This window comes from Cervus canadensis, chromosome 32, assembly GCF_019320065.1.
Source record: "Cervus canadensis isolate Bull #8, Minnesota chromosome 32, ASM1932006v1, whole genome shotgun sequence".
NCBI classification, from domain to species: Eukaryota; Metazoa; Chordata; class Mammalia; order Artiodactyla; family Cervidae; genus Cervus; species Cervus canadensis.
The window spans coordinates 18691630-18704465 of record NC_057417.1 but is presented as its reverse complement, the minus strand read 5'-3'; the positions used below and the strand labels follow the sequence as shown (position 1 = coordinate 18704465).

At 40.6% G+C, this 12836-nt stretch overlaps 2 protein-coding genes across 3 annotated transcripts in view; one reads left to right on the top strand and one right to left on the bottom strand.

Annotated features, from left to right (window-relative positions):
* Nucleotides 1-4915: 4915 nt before the first annotated feature.
* Nucleotides 4916-9247, bottom strand: LOC122433028 (protein FAM50A). Its single transcript, XM_043455435.1, has 2 exons — nucleotides 9090-9247; nucleotides 4916-8335 (listed from the first exon to the last, which is right to left on the bottom strand). Exon 2 carries the CDS (start codon nucleotides 8263-8265, stop codon nucleotides 7246-7248), a length of 1020 nt encoding a protein of 339 aa, XP_043311370.1. The 5' UTR covers nucleotides 8266-8335; nucleotides 9090-9247; the 3' UTR covers nucleotides 4916-7245.
* A 37-nt stretch (nucleotides 9248-9284) lies between these two features.
* Nucleotides 9285-12836, top strand: part of NSMCE1 (NSE1 homolog, SMC5-SMC6 complex component) — a 35441-nt gene continuing 31889 nt past the window's right edge. Inside the window, exon 1 of one of the 2 annotated variants that reach the window (XM_043455437.1) lies at nucleotides 9285-9423. In XM_043455437.1, coding sequence (XP_043311372.1) covers nucleotides 9294-9423 — 130 coding nt within the window. In that variant the 5' untranslated portion in view covers nucleotides 9285-9293. Of the gene's footprint in view, nucleotides 9503-12836 lie in introns of both variants that reach the window. The other variant, XM_043455438.1, reaches the window with a different exon arrangement.

Genomic DNA, 12836 nt, shown 5'->3' with positions numbered 1-12836 from the left:
CAGGAGATGCAGGAGATGAGGGTTCGATGCCCGATTTGGGAAGATCTCCTGGAGGAGGAAATGGCAACCCACTCCAGTATTCTTGTCTGGAAAATTCCATGGACAGAAGAGCCTGGCGAGCTGCAGTCCATGAGGTTGGAAAGAGTCAGACACGACTGAGCACACATGCATGGATGTGGATCTATCTTATCTTTTTAATCAGCTATATTTATATATAAGCAGCTGGGCTAAGGACAGCTAAGATTTAATTTTTGCATCCTACCACATTGCTGTACATTTATAAGACTCTCAATAATTATTTGTTAGGATGAAGTCAAAAGTTGAATGAAAATGAGAAGTTTGATGAGTCAACTAGATATATTCTTTTCAATCTTGGTTTCCATATCTATTTTCACATGAGTTTTAATTAGATTTAAAAATATGATTATATCTCTATTTTTATTATAATGGTGGCAATATATACATATGTATGCTTTCAATCATATTATGATTGTCATAATTTTAAAAAATTTGTTAAATGCCAAAGAATAAAATACTTTAGAACCACCGGAACAAAATTTATATTCACTAAGCTCTTAATTCATGACACTGTATGTTGATTATTTTGTTTTTCATCTCCCCATCCCACCCCATCCCAACTTTGATGTTTAATATTTTGTAGACCAAGAGAGAAGCAGCAATTTGGAGCTCTGTGTCTATCGTTCCCAAAGGAATTGATAATTTTCAAATAAGAGGGAAAAAAAGTGCCCTCGTAAGCTGCCGAACCTGTGAGTAAAAAACATGGAGACGATGGAATTCTCCATTTTTCTTCATTTTAAAAGAAATACATGTAAAGTGAAAATGATTTACAACCTGCTCCCAATGAGAAAGAAAAAGAAGAGAGAGAAACTGCTTTTATTTGAATAAGCTTTAGGAGCATGGACCATGGGACACATGAATAAATTTAAATGTGTTGTTCTAACTCAGTCCTGCTGAAACTTTGACCTGCTTGTAATTCACTTGGGGATCTTGTTAATATGCAGATTCTGCTCCAACAGGTCAGGGGAGGGCCTCAGATGCATCCTGAGATGTCCCACAAGCTCCCATGATACTGAATACCGCTAGTCCACGGATCACCCTTAGGAGAATGAATGCAGAATGCTTCTGATGCGATGAGAACAGTCATTGCAATTCAAGAGCTCTTAAAAGGCCTGCTTGAGACCACACTGAATTTGGAGTTTTTGTCAGCTTGCCCTGAATTCAACCTTTAATACGTTTTCTTTTTAAGTCAGTTAGGAAATCACTATGACCTTGCATCTTATCTGAAATTCACTCCTCTGGTAACTTCACTCCTTAGAAAAGAGGAGCACAGACGCAGGCAAAACAGAGGTCTGAGAAGTGAAAATAGGTGTAGCAAATTCTAAATGTGACTACTTTACTAATATTTAGCTTTATTATTACTTTTTTGCCATTTTTCTAACAAAACTGACCATTGATTTGCTCAGATGAGGAGACATGAAAGAAGACAATTACAAGAAGAAATTAGGACTGCTGGTAGCTTGACAGAGGGAGGGAGATAGAAATACTGTAAAAAGGTGATGCTACAATTAAAAACTTGGGGTATTTTATGCAAAAGCAAAAAGGCCTAGAAGTAGTAATTTTCCTCGAAGTCTTCCCTGTACTCATCAAGAAAAATCACTGTTAGATTAAGACAGCAGATAAGTATTTTAGAGTTGTTAATATAGAATACAGAATATAGAAATTAATTAATATTAATAGAAAATATAGAAAAATCTTAAAATAATCAGTGCTTAAAGGGATAATCCAGTTACATGGAAAATTCCCTTCTACATAACAATTCTCAGATGACATTGGATAAACATGGTTGTAACTATATCCCAATTTTTATAGTGTCTGTTCCATTATATCCAAAATCTTTATGATCACATAGAATCAACTTATTTACAAAAATAACATTCCTCATGAATAGAAAACAAGATAGGCTTTTGGAAAAAAGTTGGAAAATATAAGAAAGTGACAAGAAAAAGTTTACCTTTAATCACTCTATGCTTAGTCACTCAGTTGTATCTGACTCTTTGCGACTCTGTGGACTGCGGCCTGCCAGGTTCCTCTGTCCAAGGGGATTCTCCAGACAAGAATCCTGGAGTGGGTTGCCATGCCCTCCTCATAATCCCTCTAATGAGGGATATCCACTGATAATATTTTAGTATATCTTCTTGTTTTCCAGCTTTCTCTCTCTTACACTCTTAAAATATTCTTCTTTATGGTTATTCCCCGACCTCAAGTATTCTTTGAAAGCATGATTTTTAGGCTATAAACGTTCTGCAGAATTTTAATTGATGCCAGTCATTCTCCTTTAGAACTTTAGGGAGACATTTAACTTGTTGCCATTTTCCTCTGATGTAATTAAGGCTATGATGCACTTTGTACATTAACTTTTGTGTGCGTCTCTGATTGTGTTCTCAGATAGATTTCCAGAAGTGGACTTATGAGGTCAAAGAGCATGGTATGTCTAGATTGGTGGTGAGTACAGCCAAGATGCCCTTTACAAAGACTGAACAGCCTACACTGCCTCCAGCAGTGTGTAAATCTTTCCCAATCCATTGTCTGAGTCCTCCTCAGACTCTAAACAGGGATTGTTTTAAAAGTTGACCCTTGAGGGGGAAAAAATAGGAATTTCCTGGTGATCTGGCGATTTGGAAGGACTCTGGGCTTCCACTGCAGGGGGCAAGGGTTCAATCCCTGGTCAGGGAACTAAGATCCCGCATGCTGCAGCACAGACAAAAATAAAATAAAATAAAAGTTGACCTTTGGGGCCTGTCTCCATCCTTATAAGATAAGGTATGAGTAGAGGCCACTTTGCCTTTCTGCTTCACCAACTCATACCCATGACCTCCACTGCATCAAACTTCAAATGTAATGAATCCCCAAATTATGTGAATAATAGATGCTAAAGAGGACTGTCACAAAAAGATGAAAAGGGTTTGAAAAGAGTTTCTAGTCTGCATTGATTGCTATATATTTTTAAAAATTAAAAATACGGTTTTTGTTCTTTTTCTTATTTTCACTCTTCCTATGAGAAATTAAAGGAAAGTATAGAAAAGTGAAAGAGAAACAAAACGACAGTCATCCATTTTCCACAATCCAGCGTTAACCACTGTTAACATTTTGGCACATTTATCTTCTTTTTTAAAGTTAATGTTTGGAATATTGTACAAACACTATATGCATATATGGTTTTATTATTTTAAGGTTAGCATATTATAGATACACTTCAAGATTTCTTTATTTTCTACCCCATCCTAAACCCCCTTCCACCTTCCTAAAGGCCCTCTAGTTTCAGGTTTGTGACAATATTTCCAGTCCTTCAAAAGAAAATATTTTTACATGCACATATGTATCTCTTGGAAATACAAACTATTCCCATCATGCCTTTTGCCAATTTTGCATAAATGGTAATTCTGCTGCATTATTTTTGTATCTTGCTTTTTTTTTTTTTTTTAACCTCACTCCATTCTATGCTTCTGAGATTCATCCATGGAAATACTTGTGAGTTAATCCATCCCTTTTAATGTTACACGATTGCCTATTGTACATGAATATTTTGCATTTTCATTTCCCTGTTAAAGATATTTTCATTTTTTCCTCTGTTGCCAACACTGTGGCAGCAGCCCTCTACAAGTGCACAAGGGAGTTTTTCTCCACTTAATTTCCTGGAAGTGGAGTTGCTAGATGAGCTTTTTCAATTTCAGTAACACCAAACTGCTCTCCAGAGCAGCTGTAATGTTTACAACTCCACCATATATGTACTGGAATACCAGTCTCCTCTCACCCTTGGCAACATTTTGTCATTCTTAATGGGGGAAAATCGGTATCTCTTTGCTTTTATTTCCAAGTAATAGTAAGGTTGAATATCTTTCTACACACTCTGCAGCCATTTGAATTTCCTCTTCTGGAAGATACACTGCAAGACTCAGTGTTTGCATCTATATTTGTATTATATATGGAACTGACATTTTTTTTTTATTCTGCTGTTCTCATTTTGGTATCAAGATTAGACTAGCCTCACGGAATGTGTTGGATAGACTACTTGATCCTGTTCACATTTCACTGCAGTTTGCATTGTACAGTTCTTGTTTGTTTTCTGCTTTTCGCAATTTTTTGTGTGTGTACGTATCATTCCAGTAAAATTACCTCGGTGTAGGCATTTTGGCAGTTGGAGTCAATCTTCTATCCCACTTTTTTAGTTGCATTGATGATTGTTGGTCTAATTTTATTCTTTTTGGACCAAGTTTTGTAATTTGTATTTTTGTCAAAAATTACCCTTTTTATCTAGGTTTTCAAATATATTGATATAAAGCTGTTCATTGTATACTCTGATGTTTTCTAACATTTTTACTCTGTCTGGTTTGTCCCCTTTGCCATTTATAATACTGCCTATGTGTGTGATTTTCTTGATCAGTCTTACAAGGAGATTGTCTATTTCGTCTTTAACAGAACACGAGTTTTTGGTTTCCATAGTCAACTTCATTTCCTTTTTTCATTTTACTCTTCTTTCTTTGCTTTTTAAAAGTTTCTTTCCTCTTATTGTCTCTTCAGTTTTTATTTTTCTACCTCTTAAACGGAACACTTAAATTTTGTTTTCTTGCTTTGTAATAAGTACCCTTAAGGCTATAAATACCCCCTCTAATTGTTCTAGTTAGACCTCACAAGTTTTATTTCAGGCTTTTATTGTCATTTATTTCTAAATATTTTTTAATTTCTGTATTGGTTTTCAAGCCATGTGTATTTTTCCGCTTCCAAATGTATGTTCTTTTTAAGATGTATTATAAAATCTTTTAAAGTAAAAAAGATATATAATAAGAAATAAAACAAATAAGCTTAAGAAATAAAACTCAAATGTACGCTGATGATTTTCAATTTTATTTTAAGTAATAGATGCACATGATAAAAACCAAATCATTTTGTCTTCCTGGCTCCCTCCTCAGAAGTAACTTCAGTTACTAATTTAAGGTATATTCTGTGAATCGAATGGGTTTCTTTTTGGCTCTCTTTTTGTTGTTGATTTTTAATTTTACTTCGTTGTGGTTTGTGAATACAGTCTGTAGATTCTTTGGAATTTATTGAGGCTTCCTTTGTGGCCACTGCATAGTCAAACGTTTCACCTATGTCTGAAAAGAACAGATGTGCCAACGTTCTTTGTCTAAAATACAAACCTGACCTCATCACTTCCTCTCCAATAGCTTCTATGGTCCTCAGGTTAAAGACCTACTGCCCCAGCCTGTGATTTTGTCCCCAGCTTCCTCGTTAGCCAAACCTTGAGTCGTGTCCCTTTGGTACAACATATTTACGGACACGGGACTCATACCTTTGAAGGTCAACTTTCAAAAGAAATGCTTGTCTTGTAGCAGACAGTCCAAAGTCTGGCACTGCAAAGGTCCTAACATATTCATTGAGCCAACTAGAAAATGGACTGTCTTCTGCGGGTGGAGTCACACTGAGGCAGGAAGGTCACCCAGTGGGGGGTGGTCACTCCCTTATCAACTCTAATCCTTACTCTCTACTTGCTTCTCCTGAACCCAGCCTGCCTCATGAGACCTCTGGTTATGGCACCCTCCATGTCAATTTCTCAGCCCTTTCCCTCTTCCCTCCCTCTGCCTGCCCACCACGTGGATCACTTCACAGGCCCTCCCACAATGCCCTCCAGTTCCTTTGCCTTCTACAGTCAGTTTGTGTAGGCCCAACCAAGACCCGCCCCAGGATGAATCCACACCGAGCTTCTGTTCTGAGGCTCCTGACATGGGGATGGGAGACTGCAGGAAGGATCAGTCCTCTGTACACATTTATCTTTTCAACCTTAGCTGAAACTTCACTTCTGCATTCCCTTCAGCAAACCCTTTGACTCCATTCACGTCCCCTCGCATTTCACCAGCTCCTTTATTCAGCAGAATGAGTTTGCTAGTTTTTGGAGAAAATAGAAAATATCAGGGGTGAGTCTTCATCAAGTCATTTCACCTCCTTTCTTCCTGTTTCAGAGTGTCTCTCTTCCTGTCTAGGGTAAAAGTAATCCTCTCTATGTCCTTGACTCCATCCTCTCCTGTGTCCTGTCTCCCCTGTTTTTGTTCTATTTTATTCCCTCTGCTCCTGCATCTCCTCTTCCTAAACCATCTTTCCTAAAAGTAGTCAGCAACCCCCACTTTAGCTTCCGTGCATCCACTTCTCTTGGAGGCCAACTAGCTTTCTCCCCCTCTATGGGCTCTTATTGGCCCTCTGATTCTAAATCAGTGTCACTTCTTTTTTGATCTCTCCAGAATGCTGATGATATTGACCATGCCCTACTTCTCAAAACTCTCTCCTACCTATTTGCCCCGACACCATTGTCTTGAATCTCTTTCTACCTCCTTTCTTGGCCCTTTGACCTTGAAATGTCCCCAGCATTTTCTACTCCTGGTCCTCAGTTTTTATTTCTCCACACACCAGGAAACACACGACTCATTACAAAGCGGTGTAGTCTCTACCAAGCTCTGAACAAACACTGCCATGGGAAAGTGCAGGCTGATTGTCCCTACACTGCCCCATTTTTCAAGAGCTGTCAGATACCCCAGAGGTTTAACTGAAATGCTTCTACTTTAAATATGGATGATGAGCTGAAACTTTGCCAAAAACTTTGCAGAGTAAATAAAGCATGGATGGTCTCATTAGGGTTGTTCTTTTCTTATTCGACTGCCCCAAGGCGATTTATAAGGGATGCTCTATTAGTAATGGAAGTTCACATTTACTGAGGGCTTACTCTGTGCCAGACATTCTTGTAAGTGGTTTGCATGCATTTTTTTTTTTTTTACTGTATAATTTTGTTTATAGAAACTTCCAGAAGAAGCAAATCTAAACAGACAGGAAATAGACTAATAGGTGTGAGGGGCTGGCTGCTAATGGACATGGGGTCTCTTTCAGGAGTGATTCACAACACCGTGAATGTACGCAATACCCCTGTGTGGTGTACTTTGACATGATCACAACGGTGAATTTCATTTTAAGTGAATTTTAGCTCGATCAAAAAAAGCTTTTAGACAAAATACACATCGGGTGCTCCAAGTGTCATGAAAGAAAGAGGCAAGAAACAACAGCGCCAGGGCAGGGGCTGAGCAGGTCCGATCCCATCTTAAGAGCAGGGAGGGAGCCGGGCACCCGGAGTCCTGGGGACCAGAGGAGGGGACCGCAGGGAGCCGGGGCCACACTGCCGCCACATCATCGGATCGTGTACTTGTCCCACTTCTTCTCTGGGTCGTAGGGCTCCCAGCGGCTGGCGGGGAAGATGTGCTTGTTTTTCTCGTACCAGCTCCGCAGCACCACCTTGCCGGCATGCGACTCATCCTTCTCCACAGTGGCGTCACTGAGCAGCCGCACATCATCATGAACGTCAAAACTGAAGAGGGGCCCACTTTTCCCTCGAGCCTTGGTGACGATGAAGTCGTAGAAGCTGTGGTGGTGAGGTATGATTAAGTCCTCCTTGATGTACATGAGCTGCTCGACGCCTGCCGATCTGAGTTCGCTGAAGTCTTTGCGCAGGATCTCAAGTGCCTTCTGCAGGAACTGCTGCATCGTGTTGCCCTTCTTCATCTTGACTGAGCGCCGGTGCCCAGAGCCATCCCAGTAGCTGAAGGTGATCTCAATCTCCTCACTCTTAATCTTCTCTTGCTTGGCTTCCCACTCTTGCCGTAGCTCCTCCCGGAGCCGATTCTCCTCCTCCTCCCGGTCTCGGTCAGGCAAGAAACTTGTGTCCACATCTGGGTTCTTCCCCATTTTCCTCTTCTTTGTGGTGATCTCTTCCCTTTCCAGCTCCTCCTCGTCCACAGCCACCTCCTCCTCCTCCTCGCCTGCCTCCTCTTCTTCCTCCAGGGTGAAGGACAAGCTGGAGATCTTCCGCTTGGCCTCCTTCTTGCGCTCCTTTTCTCGCAGCTTCTCCAGCTTCAGCTGCAGCTCCTTCGACTGCTCCTTCTTGGCGAGTTGCTTCTCCCGCTCCTTCACCAGCGCCTCCTGCTTAGCCTTCATGTCGTTCAGGGTCACAAGACCCACAGTGCTGGACTTGAGCTCGGCCTCCACGGCGTCGTAGTGAGCAGAGAACTTCTTGTCAATGTTGGACTTCATTATGTTCTCCTCAGCAATCCTCTGCTTCATCTGCTCCATCTGCTCGCGCTGCTTCTCCCGTTTCTTCATGAGGTGCATGGCGCGGCCCGCCTCGCTGGCGGCACCCTTGTATTGAGCCATGGCGGCGGCGACGGCGGCGATGGACTGGCTCGGTTTGTGTGTATTAACTCGTTCAGTCTTCACAACAACCCTATCAACAAAGTGCTATTATTATCCTGTTTTATAGAAGGAGCAAACTGAGGCAGAGAGCTTCAGTACTCTGCCCTGGGTCTCAGAGATTTTAAGCAGGTTTCAAATCCAGATGGCCCAGCTCTGAAGCTCAAACTTTTAATCACTATACTCTACTGCTTTCCTCCCCCCTGTAGATGAGGGAACTGAAGTCCAGAGAAACTGAGAAGTTGTCCAAGATCACAGGAGTGGACACCCCTCAAGTAGGGACTTGAAGCTATCATCACAGGGATAGACACTTGGACTTTCTACTGGTCTGTAATTAGTTACCTGTTGCCCCTGCTAGACTGCACGACCAGCACTCAGACCAGGGACAGGAATACAAATATTTGTAAATATGAGTGCCCAGGAGATGAAAAACAGTCCTTTCACCTCTGTTAATAACGTCATTTACCTCTCACAACAATCCCCAGGTAAGACAGTAGTTAACATTTAAACACTTCCATGCGCCATTATCGCTTTTAAACCTCACAAACACACAGTTTCATTGATACTATTATTATCCCCACTTGACAGAATAAGAAACTGAGGCTCAGTGCAGCCCAGTAATTTGCCCAAGATCCGGCAACCAGTACGTGGCAAAGCCAGGATTCTAGATTAGGTTATTTGACAACAGAGGCCACGTTCTTGACCATGAGGCAAACACTATCAGTTCTACAGTTGGGGAAACTGCCTCAGGACAGAGCATTAAGTTGTGCCCATGGAATCGAACCTACTGAGTAGGGCGCACAGCACTCTTGTTCTTCCTCTTCTTGGGCCGCGGGGTGCCACCGCGAGGTGGGAGGCGGAGGACGAGAAGAGGAAGCCCTTTCCCACAAGGTACAGAGACTCGCGTAGGACACGCTAACTCGAGACTTTATCGACAGATCCCGCGGCACCATGGCAACGGCGCGGGCTGCAGAACGGAAGTGCGTCACCCGATGGGAGGGATGGATCTGAGATGGCAACCAATGGAAGCGCCACATCCGCGTTCGCCCCGCCTAGAAGGAGGGGCCGAACCCTCTTTTCTGCCTTCGTCGTCGTCTGTGTGGACTACGCTTGGGCGCTGTGGTGGGTAATCCGCGCGTTGCGGCGGGAGGCTGAAGGGAACAGAAAGCGGCCGCCTCGAAAGGCGAGGGGCAGGAAGCAGGTGCGGGTCAGGCCCCGGGGTCGGTCCCGTGCTGTGCCACAGTGTGTCCCCGGGGTCCGGGGGCCTGAGGTTTCTCAGTTCCTGGTGGGGAAACTGAGGCCCCGAGAGGGGCAGCAGAGCTAGGCAGGCTGGAAGCTAGTCCCTTACACGCACACAGACGTTTTAAAGTCGTAATATTAGGTGAAGAAATACTTTAAATCAGAATATTAACTGTAAAAGCGAAATACAAAATTGACTAATCTGAATAAGTAAAATACGGCCTTCCACTGACCACACTTTCAGTCTTGACAGCCTCTGTGCTTCCCCACTATTTTGGGTACAGAACTTTTTAGTTTGTACAAGTGCGCAGCTCCTTATTTCAAAGCCCTGAGGCTAGATGTGTTCAGAATCCCGAATTTCTAGAATTTTCCAAAGGTAATGTGCATACATTGTATGTCCTGTCATATCTTCAGCAGTGTCTTGTAATCAGATACTTTTTTCACAGCTAAATATGTGCATATTTACACCAAGGAGGTAAACAACAACCCTAAATAATCTCACCTTAGGTTAGATCAGGTTTTCAAACCTAAAAGATTTGGTTTTGAGAAGGTGTTCGATTTGAGAATTGCAGAGAAGGGACCTGGATGGTAATTTTATTGTTCTCTCATATTTCTTGAGTATTTGAACCGAGGGTGTCACAGTTCCTAACCCTGCTTTTGTATGGTCACTCCCTGTCTCCATTACTAATTCTGTTGCCTTCTTCCCTCTCAGCCTCAGGTTCCTCATCAGTTAAATAGGATCAGTCATGCTTTCTTTATAAGGTTCTGACAAGGATGAAATGAGACTGTGCACATGAAGCATTTACACTGTGTCTGGCATGTGGCACAGATGGTTATGTTTGAGATTTTCTTATTTCACAAACTTTTCTATTTATAAATTATTTGGGTAGGTAATACATATCCATGGTTAACCCCTGCCCCCTTCATAGAGTCAACTGACTTCTATGCACAAACAAACCTATATATATTTTTCACCCTCACTTCTGCCCTGCTTTTCCCCCAGATTATAGCACTGTATACCGTTCTGTACCTCTTCCTTCTTAGCATTAATTTTGGCTGTTCCTTAACATACTTATATCATTTTCTTTTTTTAAGATAGTAACACACAACTGTAAAGTATGTGATAGAAGTTTGAAGAACAAAAGTACAATGACCATCCACCACCAGGTTAAGAAATAGGACATTATCATTTTCTCAAAGCCTGCATTGATTTCTTTTCTTCCTTCCCCAAAGATAACCACTGCCTTGAATATTGTGTTACCATTCCCTTGTTCTTCTTTGTAGTTTTTAATATTATCGCTCATGAATACAATATATGGTTTTGCTAGTTTTTGGATTTTATATAAATGAGATCCAAATATATATTTTGTGTGACTTGATTTTTGCACATAATGTTATGTTTAAGAGATGTATCCATATTGCCATGAGTAGCTCTACTTCATTGCTGCTTTGAATTCCATGGTATGTTTATAAATGCCTTTATGTAGATATTCTTGAGTTGACTGGTACTTAAACTGTTGCCAGATTTTTGCTGTTACAGCATGCTACTTTTACCTTAAACGTACTTCCTGAGGTAAATGTGAAAGTTTCTGTAAGGCATATACCTAAGAGTGGATTTGTGGGGATATCAGATTTGCTGGTGTTATCAAATAAGCATCTGAAGTAATTATAAGGGCTTATACTCTACCAGCAGTTGATGCAAGTTTCAGCCTCAGCCATTCTTAAGAATGTATGCCTATCTGGTGCTGGATAAGACATTAATCACTATGGTTTTAACACTCATTTGCCTGTTGAGAGATTGAGCATTTCTTACCTTAATTTATTAGTCACTTGTGCCTTCTCTTCATAAAATTTTCCATGTTCATTTTTCTCTTTCAGCTGTCTTCCTCTTACTGATTTGTAAGAGTTTTTTTTTTTTTTTAAATCTCATTATGGATCTTTTGTGGTTTAAATGTGTTCCAGATATCTTCCAGTTTGAGCTTGTCTTCTGTTTCTGTCTGTCTCCCTTGCTTTCTGTTTTTGGTGAGCAAAGTTCTTAATTTTATTTATTTATTTATTTTTTTAAAGTTCTTAATTTTAACAAAGTCAATTTATCAGTGTTATTGTATGGTTTGTTTTTTTAATATCTTTTAGAGAAGTCCTTCCCTACTTGTGGGTCCTAAAGATAAACTCCTGTGTTGTTGTCTCAAAGTTTTATAGTGTTCCTGTCTTAATGACCTTAACCCTCAAGAATTGATTTCTGTGGATATTGTGAAATAAGGGTCTAATTTTATTTTTATTTTGCTCATGTATGTATAATGGGCTGTCTTGGCACCTCTCATTGAAAAGTGCTTTGCTCTGGAGTTCCATTTCTGCAGTATGCCAAGTATCCATGTATGTACCTTTTTCTATTCCTTAGTTGTCTGTTCTATTCCATTGGCCTTGTTTGTCCATTTCTGTGCTATTATCACAACTTTATTATCACACTTTATTCATTACTCTAGCTGTATATTAAGTCTTGGTACCTGCTATGACAAGTCCTCCAGGAATGTCTTTGCTGTTTTATGTTTACATTTTTCCATATAGATAGAACCATCTTGCCAAATCACACACAGTCATGCATCCCAAGCCTGTTAGGATTTTGATTGGAATTGTTTTGATTCAGTTACATTGGATCAATTTGAATTTTAAAGTGACTGCTTTTAACTTTTCATCCTTAAGTCTTCTGTGTGCTGTGGTCTTTGTAGATGTCATTTAGTAAAGGAAGTTTCCTTCTATGCCAAGTCTAAAGAGTTTTTATATGAATGGATGTTGAATTTTATCAGCTATTTTTTTGCATCTATTAGGATGATTGTGTGCTTTTTCTCTTTTATTATATTAATGTGATTGTTGATGATGTTGTTTAGTTGCTAGGTCATGTCCAGCTCTTTTGTGACCCCATGAACTGTATACTTCCAGGCTTTTCTCTCTGTTGAATTTCCCAGGCAGGAGTACTGGAATGGGTTGCCATTTCCTTCTCTGGGGGATCTTCCCAACCCAGGTCGCTCACATTGATTTTGTCCCCTTACCCCTCCATTTTTATTGAGATATTATTGACAGATGCCATTTGATTGACTTTCAGTGTTAAACCCTTGCTTGATCACAACATATCATTCTTTTTGCGTTGCTGGATTCAGTTTGTTAATGTTTTTGCTTAGGCCTACTGCATTTGTGTTCACGAAAAATATTGAACTTTTCATTTTACTTTCTTTTGACGTCTTTGGTAGGTTTCCGTGCCCAACTTATGTCAGCCTTATCAGATGCTTTGGGGACAGCTT